Source organism: Emydura macquarii, unplaced genomic scaffold (genome assembly GCF_026122565.2).
Source record: "Emydura macquarii macquarii isolate MOO-44397 ecotype Brisbane River unplaced genomic scaffold, CSIRO-AGI_Emac_v2 contig_1253, whole genome shotgun sequence".
Taxonomy (NCBI): domain Eukaryota; kingdom Metazoa; phylum Chordata; order Testudines; family Chelidae; genus Emydura; species Emydura macquarii.
The window spans coordinates 56906890-56929886 of record NW_027131390.1 but is presented as its reverse complement, the minus strand read 5'-3'; the positions used below and the strand labels follow the sequence as shown (position 1 = coordinate 56929886).

The 22997-nt window shown below is 38.7% G+C and overlaps 1 protein-coding gene across 1 annotated transcript in view; it reads right to left on the bottom strand.

Annotated features, from left to right (window-relative positions):
• Positions 1 to 312: 312 nt before the first annotated feature.
• The window catches only part of MPP4 (MAGUK p55 scaffold protein 4), a 36821-nt gene continuing 14136 nt past the window's right edge, over positions 313 to 22997 (bottom strand). Inside the window, exons 8-23 of the mRNA XM_067548896.1 lie at positions 22791 to 22872; positions 21598 to 21683; positions 20617 to 20688; positions 19922 to 20118; positions 18762 to 18826; positions 17741 to 17758; positions 16289 to 16327; positions 15032 to 15052; positions 13649 to 13663; positions 11145 to 11186; positions 10164 to 10334; positions 8960 to 9040; positions 7654 to 7747; positions 5974 to 6082; positions 2667 to 2801; positions 313 to 879 (exon numbers count right to left, since the gene is read on the bottom strand). Of these exons, the coding sequence (XP_067404997.1) occupies positions 688 to 879; positions 2667 to 2801; positions 5974 to 6082; positions 7654 to 7747; positions 8960 to 9040; positions 10164 to 10334; positions 11145 to 11186; positions 13649 to 13663; positions 15032 to 15052; positions 16289 to 16327; positions 17741 to 17758; positions 18762 to 18826; positions 19922 to 20118; positions 20617 to 20688; positions 21598 to 21683; positions 22791 to 22872 (1419 nt within the window). The 3' untranslated portion in view covers positions 313 to 687. The remainder of the gene's footprint in view (positions 880 to 2666; positions 2802 to 5973; positions 6083 to 7653; positions 7748 to 8959; positions 9041 to 10163; positions 10335 to 11144; positions 11187 to 13648; positions 13664 to 15031; positions 15053 to 16288; positions 16328 to 17740; positions 17759 to 18761; positions 18827 to 19921; positions 20119 to 20616; positions 20689 to 21597; positions 21684 to 22790; positions 22873 to 22997) is intronic.

Below are 22997 nucleotides of genomic sequence, written 5' to 3'. Positions count from 1 at the left end.
GAAGTTAATCTGTCCCTGCTTCTAGACTGATAAACCCACTCTTGTAAACTGCTCCGGCTTTGGCTAACTTGCTATGGACTAGATCATCCTTACATTTAGTGTCAACTGTAAAAAAATGAAAATAAAGTTAATTTTATCGTAAAGGTAAATGTGAGTTCTAGGGTCATTTGTGTTGTGAATGGCAGTAAACCTGTATCTTTAATTTGAAAAGAAACATCAGCTAAGAAACTTATTTGGGACAGAAATAAGCAGCAGAACAACATTTATAAAGCACCCTAGTGCATCAAAGTCAACTCACTAAGTGTACTTGAGACTTGTTACATTGCTTTGAGAATACACAAGGCATTGTAAAAATCAAGAAGTCTCTAACAAAAAGGAGGTATGGGAAGCACTTTTTCTTTAACCCAGGTATGATTAGACCACACAAGTACACAACAAAATAGATTTTTTATTTTTGTAACTGAGATACTACAATACTTTATTGGTACAAAATTGATGTTATACATCACATGTTGCAGTAAGAACTACATTGAAGACAATAGGATTATATATTTTATAATAGCTTTTTTCCTAATCCCTCTGCCAAATCTCTCCACACAAAGATACATTCTTACAATCCTGATATTAGGATTATTCTTGAGGTAAAACACAAGATATAATCTTTGTGAAACTGCCTGCTTCTCAGAATTATGGTTGAGTGTCTGAACATATCCATGTAGCAGGGACCCACTGAGGCTCATCTTGCGCCTGATGGACTGCAGACAGCAGCTGCACACAGGCCTCTTGTAAATTGTCATTTACAATCACTTGGTCAAAGAACTGACCAAACTGAGCTTCCATTTTCTTAGCAGAATCCTCCATCTCCTGAAAGTCTTCCTCCTGTAAGACAGTACAGACCTATAAAATATCATCATTTCATATGGGACACTTTTGGATGGGTATAGGTTTATCCAAGATTTCACTTTCTACTCTTCCAAAGAAGAGCTGGTTGTTAGTGATTAGAAGACAGAACTAGGAGCCAGATATGATTTCTATTCTCAACTCTGCCACTGATTCAGTATGTGACCTTGGGCAAAACACTTGACCTGTCTGTTCTTAAGTTTACTATATATAAATGGGGATAATACTACTTCCTTACCTCACAGGGAGGTTGTGAGGGTTAATTCACATACTGAGAGATCCTCAGATAAGAGGTGGCATAAAAATACCAAGTATTATAATAAATAAAGTCCTTCTATTCTTTCACAGCTACCCCTGAAAGCGTTGCAGGCATCCCTTTCGAAAACTTACTCATGTCAACTCCAAACCATCTGCATGCATTTCCCCTCATAAACCTCATGCTTTTTGGAATAAGTTCCCCTGTATTAAAATATGATCACTTGATACTCATTTGCAAATAAGAGAGTGTTCTTGCATGTCACTTTCAATGGGGTTCAATTCTGCAAACCCTCTACAAGCAGAAGCTCTGACTGAAGTCAATGCAAGTTCTACAGGGCTTGCAGGATCAGTTATTTTGTACATGTCTTTTCAGGATAGGGACCAGTTGGAAAACCACACCATGGGCGTTCTCAGCTCATGTAAACTGGTATATCTAGAATGACTTCAATGGAGCTGTGCCAATTTACACCAGCTGAGCATTGTCTCTGTGTGTAAGTGTTAACACCAATGCAAATTGCTCTGACATAACCAATAACAACTGAGTTAGACATGCTATAGTAATGGTTATCAATTTTAAACCTTTGGAGCATGGCTGATTGTCTGCATGGTTCACAAGAGGATTTCTTCTACCCCCATGTGCTGCACTGCACAGTTGCCTAGATGCTGTGCAGGTGCTGTCATTTGCCTTTGAAGTATCACTGTACTGACTAATGCTACAGGTAGGATCACAGATGTGATGACCAATGGTCTGATCAGTTTGCCAGCACTATGTTCCTAATCTGTATTTTAGTTCATCAGCAATATTTCCCCAACTTTAATGTATATTTTTAGCTATGTAATCATGATCCCTCCCACAAACAAAATGAAGGACAAGGATGTCTAGAAAGTCATCAGCAAACTAAACATTTAAAACATACAGTGCTAGACAATGAAGGTCAAATTGAAGATTAAAAGTTATAGAAACAAGTGTGATGACATTTTTTAATCTCTTGTTTAATTTTTTTTTTAAAGTTAAGTGTCTAGACAAAGTAAGACATCTATATTTTATTGTAATATAGGAATGCATCACATGTAGAACACAACAACAATGGTGCTTTTGTCTGAAGTATCTATAGTTGATGTCTATAGGAAAAGGGACTCGACTCAGCACTGGAGGAAGTCCACATATTTCAATTTAAATGACATGAAAGTGCCTACCCAGAAATCTAGGAACCTCAGCTACACATGATTTTAGCCTTCAATAGGCCGAGCGGCAAACAACAAACCAAATAACACAAATATAAATAAATACGGAAAGAAGTCTTCCTCCAAAGAAACCCACTCTTGCCACATACCCCAAACCCAGGGCACAATTCCCAGCTCTTTGTGCTTCCACTTCCACTCCAAAAACTCCAAAGAGAGAAAGGCTTCACAACACGTGCTGAATGTCATCAGATCTGATTTATTTCAGACCAAAGACAAAAGGCTTTTAAAACATCAATACAATATATTCATTCTCTGAATCTCACCTTGAATTTCATGTTCACATAATAGTCTGTAATGATCCTGGCATTTTTCCGAGAATGTCTCATGCAGCTCATACTGGGTGGCTTGATGAATATAATATAGGGTTTTAGTTCGTGCGTCCGAGCCATTTGGATACCCTGCAAGTCAAGGTCAAATAGCAGTTAAAATAAAACATATAAGTGTATTCATCCCAGATTTTATTCCTATTAAAAACAAATTGTTGTGTACCATCACTTCCAGACCTTGCAGAAATCTTATTAAAAAAAAACATCTGTTATTTAGTAACTGCACTAATAATCCTCATCCCAGATATTGGTCAGTGGCTGTACCACACTAATTGTGTACAGTAACCTTATTAGGTGGGAAATTATTTTAACTACAATGAATATAAAAATCCTAACATAGCCATTAAAAAGTTAGTTAGCTACCTTTTATGGGAATTTTAAATCTCAAATTGTAATTCCTTTTGAGGCTCAAAACTGTCTCTGTTTTGAGGCTGCCTCTGGAAGAGATCGATTCTCACACTCCATATTTCAAGGCACTATCTGCCTTTTGTTCTATGTTCTCTTCTCTCTATGCACTGATAAAATTGTTGATGTCAACAGATCACTGCAAGTAAGTAGTACTGTATTTGTAACCTAATGAGTACAAGTAAACAGCAGCAGTATATTCTGCCACAGTGGCAAAATCAAATTTCCTTTTTTCATTGAGAACTGAATTCAGGGGAAGAAATGGACAAGAAGAAAAACCCCAAAGGTAGCAGAAGCACAGGGAACACCAATGTATAGTATAGGGGCCTTTCTGGTAGGTCATTTTGTTCTAGTTGTGAGAAGCACACTCCTTCACACCCAAAGCTATATAACTTCTCATCTTTATTTCTTCAACCAGCACAAACCACTATGTCAACAGAAATCTCAGACTATTCAAGCTCCACATATTTAAAGAAAATTTCCCTCTGGAATGTAATGGGCAACGGAGCCTTTCTTCCAATTACGTTTTTAAATGATATTTTGTTACGTTCTCAGAGACACCCATGTATGAAAGTGCTATAAAATTAGAAGAATTAATACCAACAAATAAGGGAGTAGTTAGGAAAAATCCTAGCAGTGTTCTTTGCAGGACTTAAAGCCTTCAGCTCCTCTTGAAACCTACTAACTCAGACCTTTATTAGCTTTAGCCCTACTAGCAACCCAGAGCCAGGGATTGGAAAGAAGAAAGCCTATATGAACTAGCAGCATGCTGACTTTCATTTGTCTGAGTGGTCTAGAAAAGGATCAGATATAGTAAAGGTAACTGGGAGAAATCTCATTCTTTGTCGTCCTTAGAAGAAATATTGTTGCAGTGCCCCGAAAGAGAAGCATATGTGGAAATTATCAGCGTCTGAGGCACTGATTGTGACCATCAGTTAAGAACGTTAGCTCCATCTAGGAGCAGTTTCTTTAAACCTTTATGGTAATACACCCTAACCTTCTCTAACCAACAACCTAGCTAAAGAGATAGTGAACATTCCTCTGAATAAAAGAAAGTCAAGTCACACAGGCAACTTCTGCAAAAATTCTTTTGCTATCTCTATCCTGGTTCTTATAGGACAGTGAGAAGGAAGAAAAAGGGTTCTCTTTCTAACCATTTAGAGAGATTTGGGGAAGGTGTTTCATCAATGACATTGCAGTGCCTCATACATATGGTACTGCTTTTATGTCTAAAGACTACAACAATGTAAATTTAAAGTGGGGATAGGTTAAACTTTTTCAGGTGAATCAGTCTCTCTCAGATGTGCCTGTCCCTTCTAGTGCATTAAGATTCCAAACTATGAATTAACAGTTTTCAACTGCTAGTAACATTTGTTCAGGATGCGCTGTCTCATTGTACAAGACAGTATAAGACAAGATGAGTCAGTGTCCATTTTTCCTGACAAAATTTTCAATTAAAAAGTGATAGTTATAATCAGACTAGAATTCTAAACCATGGTGATAATCACATTAGAAATCATAGCATGTGTGCATGTACATACTCCTCCTCACTTTGTATACATTATAACTGTAGTTTTCAGTATAGCAATCTACAATTTTATTAATGAATCATGATTCAATTTTACTGTAACTTTGATAATTGAACCTCCACTCCAAACAGCAACCATAGAGTGATAGTGAGCATGCTGCAGAAACCTGTCTCCTGGTGATTTTCTACCTGAAACTAGTCATTACACTAATGAGTCCCACTAGTACACAGACATCTTGTTACTGCCTAGAAGCTTCCTTAATAATCCCCAGAATTAATGTCAATAAACTAATGAAATCCAGTTTAGACCACAAAAACTCTGCACCCTTCAGACACTTAGAGTGTGCCAACTCCCATCATATTGTCACAAGTTTCATGATAGTTTTTTCCTTAAAGCTCCAGCTCTTGGAGGCAAGTGGATGGATATGTGATTATTTCAGTTTTCATTCTTAAAGAAAAAAAAAGTCTAGCCCTCATGGCTGTGGAAAAAGTTTCAAAATGTGACCCCACTGCACCCTAAAAGCTCAAAAAGCAGAAGGCAAACACCAAATCTATTATTTTTATATAAATCTCATGATCTTAAAGCCAATCTCAAGATTTTTGGTGAGCCTGACTCATGATTTTTGAACATTTCGGGTTGGCAATACTGTACTTATGACCTGTTGCTTAAAAAGGGGATCATGAAACAAATAGCCCTGTGCAAACCTTCCCTTTCTCTACAGCAGATGTTTCTAAACTGTGGTCCATTGGCCTTTGATGGCCTATGGAAAACCTGCTGGTGGTTTTTGGAAAGATGGCTGGTCACATGGGCTAGCTGCTGCTCTTTAATTCCCCCCTGTTAAATTGCTTCAAAAGAAACCAAGATTATATTAAATACTTCCCTAACATTACTCGTTCACTTAAGCAATTGCCGTTGATACCACAGAGGTGGTATGCAATTGTAAACAGAAAAGGCAGCGTCCCTGTACAATTATATATAGAAAAGGAGATGTCCAGGGAACAATCACTGCATTAAAAAGTGGCTCTCCGCTATGAACAAGTTTGAGAATTAATTGCATTTTCTGGTCATTAGTGAGGTTGCAATCACATTTAGAAAAAGAAGAACTATACTATTTTTGTGTGTCTAACACTATCATTTAATCACCAAAACCATATGTAAAGAAAGGTGCATCGACTTCCAATAGGCCTCATGAAATGGATTTCTGCTTGTTTCTTTCATTTTAACATAACTCATTCAAATGTTCTCTGGACCTCTAGGATATAGATGACAGGGTGTTCCAGGAAGTGTAACTCTTAGATCACTCTATTTACCTGTGGTTCCAAATCCACTATACAGATCTTCCCTTCATCAAGGACTGTTCGCACAGCATCAACACTGGTGCCATATAGGTGTCCCTTGTATTCCCCATGCTCCAGCATTCTGCAGGAGTGTTGTGAAGGGAGAAGAGAAATAAGACAGACTCTTTAAGTGAGAGCCTCTAAAATTTTGCATTTAGCAATGAAATCTGCAGATTTAATCAAGAAACCAAAGAGCTAAAGAAGGATTAAATCCTCTGTGAAAACTGAATGATAGGAAAAAAGGAATCTTTGTTGAAGATAAAAATCTAGATTGTAGCTGGTCTGTCAGATTCAAATCTTCAATCTCTGAAGAAACAACAAAATTATGCAGCTCTACCCACTTCCCCTCCAGAAATACATGAGAAGGTTCAGTGGTCAAGATTTTGATCGATCTAAAAAAAAAACTATATGGAAATTCCACACTGGTATTTACTTACAGTGATAACAAAAAATAAATACTTCAGAGGTGGGTGGGGCCAACCATCAGGGGATCTCAAAGGTTACATCTACCCAGCAAAAAGAACCAACCAACCAACCAAAGAAAACCAAACCACAAACCCTGCTGCTGTGAGTCTCAGAGGCTGGGACTACAGACTCAGGCTTATGGAGCTTCCACTACAAAGCTAAAAATAGCCATGCAGGACTTCTGTCCTGAGCTTGAACTTGGGCTCCAAAGCCCAGTGAAGGCGGTGGCCTTTCAGAGCTCAAGCTCCAGCCTGAGCCAGAATGTCTATATCGCTATTTTTAAAGAGTGATTAGAAGTCCCAATTTTATAGGGACAGTCTCAATATTCAGGGCTCTGTCTTATATAGGGGAACTTAGTACCCCCCACTTCCCTCAGCTCCATCTTGATTTTTCATACTTATCTGGTCAGCGTATATTTTTAGCACTGTAGCGCGAGCCCAAGTCTGTAGACTCAGGCCCTGAGACTTAGTGCTACAGGATTTTTTTTTGCTGTGTAGACATACCCAAGGTGTTTTACGTGCCTTAATGAATCATGCTTCATAACAGCCCTTTGCATTAGGTAAATATTATCCTCATTTTACTAATGGGGAAACTGCAGCATAGAAGTTAGAGGGCACTTTCAAAAATTTGGTCCTTAAAAGTTCTGGTGCCTTCATGGAGCTACATTTGACTGTGCCCCTGATTTTGGGTGCTCAGTTTTAGCCTTATTTTAGAAACATACAGTCTGATTTGTAGAAGGGCTGAGTACCCGTAACTCCAGCTGAAGTCAACAGGAGTTACAGGTGCTCAGCCCTTCTAAAAAATCAGGTCAGAGGTTGCTAAATTTAGGCAATCAAAAACCAACACATCCAAAAGGAGAGACTGCTTTGAAAATCTGGACCTAAGGGCTTATGTCTACACTGCAAATAGATGCCCACTGCTGGGCTGTGCCAGATGACTCACTCATAGGGCTTGGGTTGTGGGGCTGTTTAATTGTGGTGTAGATGTTTGGGTTCAAGCTGCAGTCTGAGCTCTGGGACCTTCCCACCTCATACCCTAAGCTTCACACCAGAAGTCTGTTGCAGAGACAGGAACAGAATCCTGGTCTTCTGATTGTCAGCATTTGGGCTAAATCACCAGGCTATCCCTGCCTTGGAGCATGTTGAACTTTAGAAATGGAGAGCGGAAAGCAACAGGAATCCCAATTACCTGTGACTATATACCATGTTTTCAAATGTTTCCTTTGATACATAGTGATACTCACGACCGTTCTCTTCATAACTCTTCTGAGCACGAGTGGTGTCTTAAGGGGAAAAAAAGGGTTTTTAAAAGTTCTTAAAAAAAATTTACAAGTAAACTAAGAACTTTGTTCTCAAATTGATTAAGAGCGAGGACCCACAAACTCCATTTTTGGAGATGTGATTACATAGATTTTAAACTCTGTTCATTTTTACAAGTAATCAAAATGAAGTGATAAAACTAATGGTTTCAACTTTCTAGCCCACAGCAAAAGCCCAGTCTACACTAGCATGAGGTCAGTAACACTTCCAAAATTGGATTAGTATATCCACACCACCACCACCTTTAGGGTGCACGGGGGTCTCTTTTTAAGCACTATGGGCATTGTTCCTGGAGGGAGAGTGAACAATTTCATCTAAATGCCAGTGCATGAAAACCATTCTGTAGTAGTATAAAAAATTGCCTGCACAACTCTACTTTACATTGTGTTACATTTCTTAACCTTCTCAAAGAAGGTAAAATTGAGGAACTGGAGCAATTTATTATTTTTAAACTGTATTAAGACAGGGATTTAGAGTCTTGCACTCCTGCTGTTTTATCTTCAAAAAACCTTGTGCTGAATGAGCAGAAATGTTGAACTTCTCTGCACTCAAGTCAGAGATGAAAAGCTGTGTGAATCTACTTTAGATTTAGTATGCTAGGAGGGAAATCTACAAGGCTTGCTAGTTTCCTATCTGGTTATTTATATGGCCCTCATTCCCATAATATCTGGGCACCTTATAAACATTCAATGAGTTTATCCTCACTTGTTCCCTAGGAAATGCCCTCAGTCCCATTTTACAAATGGGGAAAATGAGTCAATGAGATTAAGTGATTTGTCCAAAGTCATGCAGATAATCTATTGGCATACCAAGAATCAAATCCAGGCTGCCTAAATAACAGTGCCTTAACCACAAGACCATCATTCCTCTCCCCCTGCCAGCTGGAAAAACTAGCCAGAGTCAATATTTTTTTTAAAAAAAGCCCTGTAAATGAAAATAGCTCTTCCTTCTTTCCTATAACTCTTTCAAAAATAAAAGGAAATGTGTAATGTTAGGGCACAGGTGCCTAGACTATACACAAATTCATAGACAGTACAATATTCTTGACTGATAGGGAAACCATCCCTGCAGCAAAAAGTCTATAAATATTCAGTGGCAGGAGAATGGAATTTGATATTTCATGTATTCTTTCCCCAAAACAGGAAGTTATAGAGTGAAAGGAACATATCACATACGGGGTACAGCACTTTGAAAGTGATGAGGGTTCATTCCAATAAGCCGCCGCCTTAGCTCATGCACGCCAACCCCTGAAGGACCTGGGTATTTTAAAAAAGCCACACACAGTAACTCTGGTACATTAATGACTGAGACTATACATAAAATAATTTACTAAAACAGTGAGTGTATCATATAAATAAGTCAAATAACATGGTCAGTTATCTCATATGCAAGAACTGGTGAAGCAAATGACTGGCATGGAAATCAGATTACTGGTTCTTCCACTGGGCTTCCCAGCTGGTGGCATCACAAAAGTGCCTGATCTGGGGAGGTGCAAGACACATATAATTCCCATGAATTCAACAGGAGCTGTGACTACTTAGTACTCTGAAGGATCAGGTCACCACTTTCCAGCAATATAGCCACAGCCAGGAGTGGGGGCTCAGCAATACCAATTTATGCACGCACGCGTGCACACCCTCCCCCGGGCAGGGTGAGAGGTTTTCCCTTTCACCACAAATTCCCAGGAACACTGCAACTAATAAAAATATAAAAGCAGCTGCCACTGAAGCAGTCATTAAAATAAAAATTCCACTTTAGAGCCTGTAACCCATCACATATTGTGATACTCGCTATAGAAAATCCTACTCAAGGCACATTTATATTCTCTTCGCTTTCCCAGCTGCTTAAGACTGAAGTTTTCTAGACTGGGTTTTTAACATCTCTCCCTCCATTGCTGTTTCTGTATGATCTTAACCATAGTCCTAGAAAAGCATCACAGCAAGGTTTTATCATACAGGATTTATAAATGTTTTCTTACTGCATTTTTATCCAATATTTGTTACTATAAGGTTGTTTGAGAGTATTGGGTTGCTGAAACTTTTTAAGCATTGAAAGAAATGTTTTGGAACAAAAGAAACCACACACACACAATCACATAGGCTTTCTAAAATTGATGTAATGGCAAAATAAAAAGGTAGGTAAAATTTTGGGTCCACCAGCCTTGAAGTGTCCCTTTAAGAACTACCTATGAGGGCCCAAGCCAATACCCGCTGCAGTCAGTGGGAAAACTCCCATTGGATCGGGCCTTTATTGAATGTCTTATTCTACAAGAGCTTGAGCAGTAAGGACACTTCTTTCTGTATTTAGAGCTTGTATAATTTGCATGAATAGGTGCATCTCTGTCTGGAAGGCACGCTCCTGTCAGTTACTGCAACATACCCACTAGCACAATTAGTCGGTTTCGATCTGTGAGATGTCGCTGGTATCTCACCACCTCCTCATAAGGGGCTGCTACTGCACTGTAACAGCTGCTGGGACATCGCGTATAACAGGGCTGCTGGCTGTTCCGGGATTTCCTGCGGCACAGACGCATGCTTCTACGGAAACCAGCTGGGAGGGTCAGAAAGATACTAATATTGAAAGCCATGCACTGGATGCAGGTGATAACTAGTTCCTCTATCTGAATGATCTCCACCAAGGCTACACAGAGCATACTGTGAGTTACAGCTTTTCATAAGGTAGAAAATTATTTATAGTTCTTGACAACAGTTTGGTGGAGTTTCTGAAAGCAGCTGGGATTTTCAAAATAGAAGCACAAGTCACTCTAAATTTGTCCAAAATTAGTTCCCCCCAAACAAGCCTGCAAAACAAACCAGAAGGAGATTTCCAGCCATATATACCATTATTAGGAATGGATCTGGAAAATTTAACTGATCCAAAAATTCATCCAATCTCTGAACTGAATTCAACCTTTTTTTCAACTCAGTTCATCTAAGAGTTCCATGGTTCATTTGCCAGAGACAGACTTGCTGCTTGGCCTTGTCATCAGCAATGGAAATATCACATGGTCTGCACTGTACATCCTGGGAAAGCCCCAGAGACTGAAAGACTGTTCACACCACAGCATGAGATTTAAGGAGGAAATCAGAAGTGCCAGAAGCCTAGGGCAGCTAAATTATGCAGATGCTGGCAATCTATGGGGGAGGTAAGTTTATTGGAAAACAAGTAAAAAGTAAGGAACTGGAAGGGAAGGGTGGTTTACTGGGATCTAGAAAGACAGAGTGAATACAGATAGGGTGAGGACATCTTCAGGGGCAAGGGAGAGAAATGCTCCTGAGAAAGATCACATACATTGGATTTAGCTTCAGACAAGCATCCAGTCTAAATCAAATCTTTTGCCTATCACTAATCACCACATACCAATAAAGATCCGATGGCCAAATCCACTGAATTCCTCCTCTTCTGTGAGATGAAAAAACAGGCAGGAAGGGGAAAGGAAAAACAGGGTGAATGCTGAACAGTCGATTGACTTTCACCTAATCTTTCATATGATAGAATTGGAAATATTTAAGTTAATGATAAGTTCACTGAAATAAGGTTATGAAATCCAGAGACCAGTTTTCTAAAGTACTGTATAATATCAAAGATTTAAACTAAGTCATTAACATTCCGTGAAAGAGAAATGTAAGTTCATCACCCACTAGTAAGTCTAAATGTTTTCTAAGGTAGAGTTGAAGTGCCACACTTTAGCTGTTCCTTTTCTAAGATGATGAAGTGCCACACTCTGTTTTTAAATATTTGTAATGTAGAAGAGCTGTGTGCAGTTTACGTTCTTGAAGTGGAATCTCACTGGCATGAACTTCTTAATGACAACATTAAAATAATCAAGAATCTGGGAGCTCAAAATATCAGTAAACCTAAAAAGCCCCAGAACAACTGTACAAACGTCTGCCTTCATCTCAGCACTTAGATTGCACAGCTGAAGGAACTGTAGATAGCTCCCCACTGTCCAAATAGTCTGCCTAACCAATTTCCTTCCTTTCCTTTCCTTCTGTTCTCATTTTCACACCTTCTCCCAGGCTGGGCTGTGTGCCTGGAACAGCCTCCCTGAACAGTGCACACATTCCCCCTCCATAAAACTCCCTTCTTCTGCAAAGCCCATGAATGCCAATTCCCCACAAGTCTCTTATCACTCTTCTATAATAAACATTTCAAAACTTTAAAACAAAAGAGATAAAGAAAATTAAAAATAGCCAGCAAGAAACCTACTTTGACAGCAGTGTTCAGATTTCATTTCCCATGGGAAATATTTAAAATATTTAAATGCAAAGTAATGCACATTGGAAAACATAATCCCAACTATACATATAAAATGATGGGGTCTAAATTAGCTGTTACCACTCAAGAAAGATCTTGGAGTCATTGTGGATAGCTCTCTGACCACATCCACTCTATGCGTAGCACCAGTCAAAAAAGCTAACAATGTTGGGAATCATCCCTTTCCTAATAAGACAGAAAATATCATATTGCCTCTATATAAATCCATGGCACTCCCACATCTTGAATACTGCGTGCAGATCTGGTCACCCCATCTCAAAAAAGATATATTGGAATTAGAAAAAGTACAGAAAAGGGCAACTAAAATGATTAGGGGTATGGAAAAGCTTCCATATGAGGAGAGATTAATAAAACTGGGACTTTTCAGCTTGGAAAAGAGATGACTAAGGGGGGACATGATAGAGGTCTATAAAATCATGACTGGTGTGGAGAAAGTAAATAAGGAAGTGGTATTTACTCAACACAAAAACTAGGGGGTCACCAAATGAAATTAATGGACAGCAGGTTTAAAATGAACAAGAGGAAGTATTTCTTTACACAACACAGAGTCAGCCTGTGGAACTCCTTGCCAGAGTATGTTGTGAAGGTCAAGACTACACTGGGGTTCAGAAAAGAACTAGATAAGTTCATGGAAGATAGGTCCATCAATGGCTATTACCCAGGATAGGAATTGCTGTTTGCCAGGGGCTGGGAATGGCTGACCAGATGAATCACTTGATTACCTGTTTTATTTATTCCCTCTGAAGCACCTGGCATTGGCCACTGTCAGAAGACGGGTTACTGGGCTAGATGGACCATTGGTCTGACCCAGTGTGGCTGTTCTTATGGGAAACTAACTTGTCCCCCACATCCTGCCCAAGCTAAGGTGTATCCCCTTCCCTGTTGTTCAACTTTATTCTCCCTGCATCTTCCCTATCTGCTGTTCTTTTTTTTGTCTCTTTGGTCTAACTTTATATTGGAATTTGTTCCAGGGCAGCGACATTGTCTTTACATTCATCTGGAAAGCACTAGGCATGCCTATGGACTTACCTTTTAAGATTAGATACTACGCTGATAGACACTTCATGAACAACTAAGTGCCAAAACAGTAACTATGAGTCACATAGGATTGTCCATAATGGACTTGATAATAAATTCTACTCTTCACTTCTCTCAGGTTCTTAGTAGCTTTGCTTCCTGCTTGTGTAAACCAGTGTATGTACACCAGTAACTCCTCTTTGGTTATGGTGAGAAGTCTAGCACGTAAGTGGGTTGTGGAGCATGCTCTGAAGAGTTAGACTAAGGCATATAGAGATGATAATAGCCTCATGAGTAAAGATGGCAGATTCCTGGACCAGAGTAAAGTAAAATGGCATTGCAATCTGCCTACCTCACTTTCCATGGTCATTTCCTCCTGAGCTCATTTGTTCCTCTGCCTGACATGACCTCTCTACCCAGAGCTAACAAGCAAATTCAACAACTATGTACTGTAATAGGTTTAATTCCTGAAAGCAACTGAGCTATTGTTTGTAGATTTTTTCTGGCTTTAGCAGATTACTAATAGACTGCTTTTAAAAATCTAAAGGAGACAAAAAGTTTAAAGTTACCTTCTTTAAGCTCCTCTGGAGATTTGGATAAGAATGTAGAAACAAGAAGAGAGATGAAAAATTAGGGCTCCAAGGAGACCAAATCCAAGCCTAAGTGGGCAAAACTGGTCAACATGGTACACAATTCATATGTGGTTCAACTTGCGTGCAAACTATGAAACACAAAATGCTGACTTTAAATTAAAATAAGCATGTGTCCAACAAACCACAAAACTTGGATATGAATCCTACATCCCTAAAAACGAAGATGCTCAGCTACAGCGTTTGGCTCTGGCCACTCTCTATAGCGTACTTGGAAAACACAACATGTAGCTGCTCCAACGACTCTGTTGTCAGAGTAGAGTGGAGGCCTGGGCTGAGAGTGATCTTCAGACTCTTTTCTCCTGGTTGCCTGGAAGCAGCAAATAGCTGACTCAGATAATGATTATGATCTGCACCAATTCACCAGGAATGCAGCGATTGCAAGGAAAAGAGCATTAGTGGCGCAGAATAAAGATGCAAGTGACTTCTTTACAAACTCTCTTATTCTGTTTTATAAGACTCAGGTATTGCCTCAAAGAGAAGAAGAATGAGGCTTCTGTGAGTTAGGATTAAGCGGATGGGGAAGAGCCCACATTCTGATCCTTGGTATCCTTGTGCAGCAGCAGCAGAGCAGGAAACAGAAGAAGGCAAGTAATTTAACCAAAATAAAAAAGCAAGCCAATTATTTGAACTGAGAAATTTAGAAGTGATGTGGGATCTAATTTGTTCTAAAATACCAAGTTTTGTAACACTTCAGATACACAGTTGAATATGTATGGCAGAGCTCTCAAAGTGTGATTGTACTCTGAAAAGTGTTTGTAAAAATAGCATCATGAGGTTCCATGACTATTGTGTGCCAATGATTTTATATCTCATGTGCTCAGTTTACATAAACTTTACAATAATAAATATATTTGTTTCTATGCCTGCCCTGCAAACGCAGACTAGGATCTAATAGTCAAACAGGTTCTTTATTCTTCATCCACAGTAATAAAGATACTGTAGACTAAACTAGGGTCTCAGTTATACTTGTGTAATCCCATTATTTTACAGTTATCCCTTCTGACATCTGGGATTTGCACTTGTGCAATGGATTAGAGTTTGGTAAACATGACTGTTGCTGCACAAGAAGGAATAGAATTGAGCTCCAGATATGGTTCTGAATAAACACACGGAGCAGTTCTACTGAGTAAAAAGGTACCACTTTAGAGAGACTTTTCGAGAGAGAATTGCACTTTAATCTTTTGTTTTGTTTTGGGGTGGGGTGGTTTTTTTGTTTTTTTTTTTTGGATAGCTCTCACTTGTCTGTGAATCTTAGAGGATGAGAAGGAATTGGAATTAGGCAGGAAAAATTTCACTTACCAGACTCAAATGTTTCTTCATCTTTTAAGTAATCCAGATAGCAAAAACAGCAAACACATTTAGTTTCAATACTGTTGCTGCTTAAGAATTTTATTACATCAGAAATTATTTCCCCTTCAATAGTGTAGGGACCACATAATGCTCTGACTCCTTTAGACTTTTTACACATACTTCCACTGTTTTCTTCTAGTGGAATTGGAAATGATTGTGAGCTGCAAAGGGAGAATCTGGATTCAAATTTTTGCCAAAGTGGCTGAAAAGTGAGAATCTGGATCCAAATAGCCACCAAAGTTTGAGGATGTTTGGATTTGGTGTATTGATTTTTCCCCATCTCTACCATCAGTTAAGCACATCCAGTTCCTTACATTTCATGCAAGTCAATTCACACAAGGTTAATGTTCCAAACATCAACACAGTGTATATAAAAACTCTGATCTGAACATGATCCCTCACTCAAACTCTTTAATGACTTGCATTCAGAAATATAATACAGTGGAAAACAGGTCCTGCAATTTAGGAACATAGGAATTGCCATATTGGATCAGACCTGGACTAATCCAGTATCATGTCTGCAAGAGTGGCCTTTACAGTTGCTTCAGAGGATCATGCAAGAAATCCTGTTATGGAATAATCTGCCTCCAAGAAAACTTTCTGACTAACACCATTAGTAAGAGTTTGATTTGTGCTCTGAAGCAGAAGGTTTTATATCCTTTCCAAAATTCTTGTCTTTTAAATCTTTATTAGTATATAACTCTAGATAACAAGACTATCAACATATAAACATCCAATCCTTGTTTGAATCCTGCTAAGCTTTCTGCCTCAATGAAACTTTGTGGCAATGGGTTCCAGATGGTCTATAAAACCACAGTCACTTAATATTATAGGTTTAGTGGACCAAATTCAGACCAACTGTATTGCACCTCTTTACACCAGCTCTGAATTTGGCCCACTGAGTCTATCATCCACATGGTAAATGCACTGGATCTCAAGTTGATTTGTATGTTTTTAGAACAGTCATTCATTTCAACAGAAGATCTTCACTACAAGCAGTGATTTGTTATAATCAGAATTGCAACTTGTTCATTCGTCATGCTTTGAAACTGTCTGAGGCTTTCATTTTACTTCATTGCAAATAGAACTTCTCTGTATCTGGCTCACTGTAAGGGTGTTCCATTTTATTCAAGAACAACTAATAGGCTTTGTCTAGATGATATAGTGCTGCGAACACAGAAGAATTCCTTAAGTAAAGTCAGTTACCTGTTTCTACACACTTCTCATCAATCTGCATGTCCTCCTCTGTAGGTTATCGCAGACAAAAAGAGAAAGGAAATAATTTGATCTCCAAAAGCATTAAAAAAATCACCAAATTCAAGACTTAATTTAAACATTAGAATAAAACTAATCCTCCCTGAAACTCAAATTGGGTTAAAACATCTTCAGTATTTCAATAGTGCATCGTTCCTTTGTCTATTGAAAGACAGAGGAAAGATGCTTCTTATACCAATGCTCAAAAGAGTTCCTAACTGGGAGGCAAACATATCTGATCTGAATTTTCCACTTGAAGTGAGGGGAGGGGTTTAATTTGAATTGATGCAGTGTTTATATTTCAGATCTATTTGAGAAGGATCAGTATGACTATCATCGGAACATCATTTCCCCCAATACCCTTTGCATATTTTGCATGCGTATGTTTTTCTAGAATGCTATGTAAACAAATGATTTTTTAAAATTAAAATTGTAAAATTAATGCTTTTTAAACGTCTCTTTTCTGTTTTCAGGAATTCCTTGGAAACTTGAAACTGAAATCTATTTCCTTATCAGTTTGTTCCCTCCATTGCACATGCCACATTCGTCTGCTCATAGAGGTTCATACAAGAATAGGGGAAAATCCTGGTTTTCAGGGTCCGATATGCTCAAACACAGAGTTTGTCCTAGTGTTTGCATATCTCTGCAGGCTGGCCCCATAAAGGGGCAGCTACCCCCGTGGGAGAACTGGTAGCAGGTGGGCTATGTTCATGGTACAAACTTCAGGGACTGTCCTCCATCAGGCCATTCACATGTTGTCACCCTCCCTCACTATGCACTGCCCTCACAGGTAGACTCAGATTTTAGGGCCAGAAGGGACCATTATGATAATCTAATCTGACCTGTTGCATAACACAAGAAATAAAATTTCACCCAATAATTTCTACTTCAGGTCCAACATCTTGTCATAAGGAGGCAAGATGTCCTATTTCCCTGCCCCCTTTTTTCCAGCTGCTCCTAGCTTTGGTGGGTTGCAGCAGAAAGGAGAGAACAAGCGGCACCTTTTTCTTCTTCCATGCAGCCAGATGCATCTTCCTGACTGCACACCAAAACTCTCCCATTCCCCTCTCTGTGAAACACAAGCTCTGGATTTTCCAGTTCAAACATCTGATCACACACTTATTGCTGAGCTATAGTTAGTTTTAAGTGAACAAACAACAATGAAGTATTTGTTTAGTCACCCTATTTACACACAATGCAAACGGACTTGGCAGAGAGACGTAAAGGGAAAACTGGCCCAACCAATACTGATGTGTACCCTAATAAGGGCTATTACAGCACCTACTCATTTGAAAAGTCTTTATAAACAGACAGTAGCTTGTACATTTAGATACCTGCAAACACCAGTCTCACAAGCAGATGCGAGGCATTGCAATATGATGTAATCCAGACACCATTTCTTACCTTCTTCCACAGTACTCACTGCCCTTGGCAAATCCATTGAAGCAGTTGAAAAATAAAATACACATCTGAAGAGATTGCCAGTGCTACAGTTACCAAGTAAAAATCAACTGCATCAGAAAGACTCTTTGACGATGAAAATACAGAGCATTGACTTAACCGTGAAATTCACTTCCTGGGTCATAAAAAGTATTAGCAAGCAATAACACAAACCACAGAAAAACAGAGACGTTATGGAAGAGGAAAAGTGGAAGCAGGAGAAAATATATTCCCTGGCTGGGAAATTATTGCCTTTAGGACCAGTAAAAGGATAATTTAGATTGGAGGTATACTTCTGGCTTCTTATGTCATCTTAAACACCAGGCACAGAAGTCAACTAAAATTGGCAATGAACAAGCATGGATATGAGGAAAGAGACAGCTTTAATCAAAGAAAAATACAGTATAAAGCTATTAAACTTATTCTAAAAGAAAAAAAAAGATTATTTCTTGAAACAATAAAAAATGAAATGGTATGATTTCAGTAACTGAAATACTGTGCATGACATATTGCAGGGTACAGGTACAGAACTGATAGTTATGCATTAGTCTCCCTCCAAGGAAATCTGCAATAGACTTGTCTAATAAGTGCTTCAGAAGGGCACAAACAGTGGACATTTCTTGCTAAGAATAGCCTACATATACGGTTCAGTCCTGGAAGGTATTGAGCAGTCGCAGCTGCCAATGACTTCAATGAGAGTTCGGGCGCTCAGTACTTTACAGGATCAGACTCTAAATATGCTTTATTCTAATAATAAAGATTCTTAGAATCCAAAACAGGGTAAGGGCCAAATTCACGGATTCAAATCCCACTTCCATGGATTTCAGTGGGAATTCTGAATGCATTTCTGAGATCACAACATGGCTCAGAGAATATAAACTCATTTGATTGTGTACATTTTCTGTATTACTGGATGAAAAAAAAACCAAACAAACAGTCTTCTTCCTCCCCATCCTCATGGGCAGCTGGAGAAGTCTGCACTCACATATTGTTGATTTGAGACAGATATGGGGCTGGAAGGGCTGAGACCACCAGAATTCTCGCTGCTTCCTGAACAGAAAGAAATCCATCACAATAAGAAATCAATTCACATTGCATTATTTCCTACACTTATATTCTCCATTTTATCACCTACACACAAATGGTATTAATACTCAGATATACCTGGAGGATAAACACCATTACAAACCACCAAGAATGGAAGCATGGCAGGGTTCTATTCCATCTGGAGGAACACCAGTGTCCTACCAGACCTGTCTGAATGCCAATATTTTACATCACAGGCCTGAAAATATTGTCCCAAATTAATGCATATGACTGAGGAGAGCAGTATTAACTATACTGTGATACACATGGTTGAAAGTGGGAAAAGTATGCTGTATTGGGATTTCTCTGATACAGAGCCTTAATTACAGTTGCCTCTGGGCCTGTGTGCATTACAAATCTAAGATTATCCATATACAGTTGTCTGGCACAGTTAGGGGCACTACTTTTTTTTTGTACCCTGTCTAGGACAATGTGGTTATGGGACTGTGCTAGAGAAGTGTGATATAGCAGTGTAACTAGGCAGCTTTTTATGAAAGGGTCCTTTTTAAATATAACCCACCAATATGCAGAAAACAGAGGTAGTTTTGTATTTCTTATTTAAAAAACCTGTCAACTCAGCTTTGAGTATGAAAATACAAAGCTACTGATGCTACACAAGCACCAATATTCTTCTTATAAATAATTATCCCCCTGAGGCATATACAAAAAATGTAAAGAGAAAAAGCAGAGTATCATTAAGGACAATCCTAAGAAACCAGGGTCTTTAATCTCTTTCTGAAGCTATTTACCTTAGTTTATGTATACAGCACCGATACTATTAGGGGCTTTACACCCTAACATAAAGACAATGCCCCTGCCCTGAATTACTTACAATCAGACTTAAGGTGAAAAAAAAATCCTGTTTCCATACAAATGTCTAAAGTACTATTAAAACAGGAAAAGATGCATACAGAAGGTTCAGAACTGTTTTTCGGGCATCAGTGGGTCTTTATTGATTCAATCAATCAATCTGTTCAATAATTGCTAAATTCAGATGATGAAACCTAATGTTACTGGCTCATTGTCTGGTTTGAATTCAGAAACACTATATTTTCTTACCTCTTCAGAAGATGGTTTGATGGTATCAGCCCAGCACAGGCATTGAGGTCTGAAACTTGCCTTGCCTGCCACCAGAAGATATCATTCTGGTCAACAATCTGAAGGATTTCACCCTTTTTAAAGGGCAAGCCTGCGTCAGCGCAAGGGATGGCAGGGTCCTGCAGGGGCCAGTAATCTGCCATTGCTCGCACATAGAGCTGATGCAGAACATACAGATATAAGTGAAGGTAAGCGTCTTCAGAGCAGATACAGTAGCAGCATATATGTATATTTACAAACTAAAGGCCTGATCTGACTCCATATTGTCAATGAAAGTTTTTCCATTTACTTTAATAGGAAAAGCACCAGGTCCAGAATCCAACTATTTTCCTGATCAAGAAAAACGTACTGTGTACTGTGAATATTTTGAGCTTCTCTCTCTGGATGACTCCAAAGATGCTTTCACTGCCTTTAACTTTATCACAGCTTGCTATTTTTAATTGCGTTACCAACAGCAAACTATTAATGTCAGTGAAGATATATGTGCCTAGGCAAGATATGTTATTAGAGATTTCCATGAGCTGGGCTGGCAATAAATGCTTTTAAATAACCTTATCACTCATGTATCATACCGTGCAGATTGCCATTAGATATTATTGGGCTAACTGTCTGCAGTAACAATAATAATCTGGAAGAATAAAATAAATTAATCTTACTGTTGTTTGGTTGCTGACTGGCCGATCAGAAACTGGAATCAGTTTGAACATAATTGTTCCCTGGGACAGAGACTAAACGATTTCAGAAGAAAAAAAGGCCAAAATGTTATTGCTACTGCTAACCCACTGAATGAATTTCAAGTTTATCACTGCAAGACTAATGAATGATGGTACCAAAAGCTCATATATGCCCTTTCTATAAGGATGGAAATTGCTTAGCTCCAGCAGAATGCCATAATTCAGAATAATTGTTAAAACAAAGATCTTTAAAAGTAAGATTGATTTAACTCCTGTGTGGGAAACTTTGGAACCTTGCTAAGATTTCTAATTGCCTTAAATATATGTCTTGTTAAACATATATATATTTTCAGTATCAATTCATAATGAACTTTAGTACTAAGTCTAATTTAAATTAGCTATGTAGGGCAGGACTGTGATAGCACACAAGCTAAAAGCAGGGAGGAGAATTGTTTTCAAGATTTGTAGATTTTGTGTTATGAAGTATGTATTTCTAATGGTGTGTTATGCACCTAAAGACAGATGCAAATAAAAATTTAGTTGTTGGGAGACTGCTGGGGGAAGGGTTGGCAGAATTATTGATAGAGTGAATTAGTGAAGTTCTACTGGATTTTGTCCCACAGGACCCCTAATTCAAAAGGCAAAGGGTGGAATGCACCCCTACACAGAGGGGTAAGACAGTGCCTATGCACCACTTAAGTTCCACTTAGGCCCTGTTTGGAGGGCTTAAATAGCACATAGGCCATGTGGTGGCTCACTGCACAGGATGAACTTCACCTACAGTGAAGAAACAGACAAAGTTGTACATTACATGGAAAATTATTGCTGGTGTATAGATTTCCTCCTTCTAGAAATTTACACTGAGAATTTAGGCTGCTCTTTTTAAAGGAAGTGCACTTGTGAGTACATATAATTACACTTAAACTACAAAGACATAAAAAAAGGTTAAAGTGAATTTCATACTAGAATGTGGATAACTTGTTCTGGCTCTAGTCCCTCCACTGGAACGCCATTCACCTCCACAAGTTTGTCTCCTGCATACAACAACCCTAGAACAAAAGGAAACATGAAAGAAGACACACTTTTTATAGAGAAGAAGATGTGATTCTGGGAAAAGTTCAGAGATGCAACGAAGACCGGAGAACAGCCCTGAAATAAGAAATGCTTCTATATTAGATTTGGACCCGAGTTGGGAATTTCAGATCTGAAGCAGTATTGTGCTGTGGATAGAGCAGACAGCTCTGTTATGGATCTCACTGTTCAATCTCAAGTGATTGACTTGAATGCTCTGGGCTTCAGTTTCTCTCTCTTGCTGTAGAATAGGTGTATTAATTCTTCCCCTTTTTTGTAAAGCACTTTGAAATCTAGTGATGATGAAAAGGCCTCAAGGAGTGTTAAGTGTTCTTATCCAAAACTGGAGTTCCCCAAAAACTGACGTGTTCAGATTCAGAGTTCTGACCATTTTAGTAATAGGCTGAGTTATAATGCTCAGAGCTAGATCTGAGATCCTTCATGGTTTAGAGGAAGTGGTGGTTGGGATAGGATCTGGTATTTGGGCTCATCTCTAATTCCCACAGAAGTTAGTTTACTAAAGATAAGCAAGAAACATACCATCTGTCATGGAAGCCACAAGTGAATCTTTCCCTTCAACTCAGTTAAACAGATTATCCCTAATTTACATTAATTAATCCTAAAAGGATCTCATTCAGCTGCCATATACAACTTTGGTAATTATCCTCCAAACAGAGGCCGCGATACACTAATGGGGACTATTTTATGATGGAGGGACTAGTGCCTGAGCAAATTATCCACTTTCTAATATGAAATTCAGTGTGCTAGTGTTCAGACCAGGTGGCTCTGTTTTATATTACTGCTTAACTCATGCCAGATTTATCCAGGTGTCGATGTTGAGTATAAATACTGTAAGATTGTGTTTGACATTGGCTTTCTGTCTCACCTCTCTTGAATGCAACGCATTTACCACAGAATGAGTGAATCATGGAGAAATAAAAAAAGTCAGGAGTACTTCAAGGTGAGGCAATTATTACTATTTATATAGTACTATACAATGTGTGTGCCTAAAGGTTCTAATGGGAGAGAATTTGCAATTGCAGAAAACTACTTTTTCTCTGCTGTGTGTTTCAAATGACACTTACCACTTCTGTCTGCAAGCCCACCATGGATCACCCTGGCAACCACAATGTCACCCGTTATCTCATGGCGTTTAATGGTGGCACCCTGGCAAAATAAAAAGAATAAATATCTATTTCTTTCAAACTGCAAGTCCGATCTCCTTAATGACTGGAAATTACTGAAAAAGGTTATTTTTCTCCCTGAAGCTGCACAGTATTGCAAGACCCACA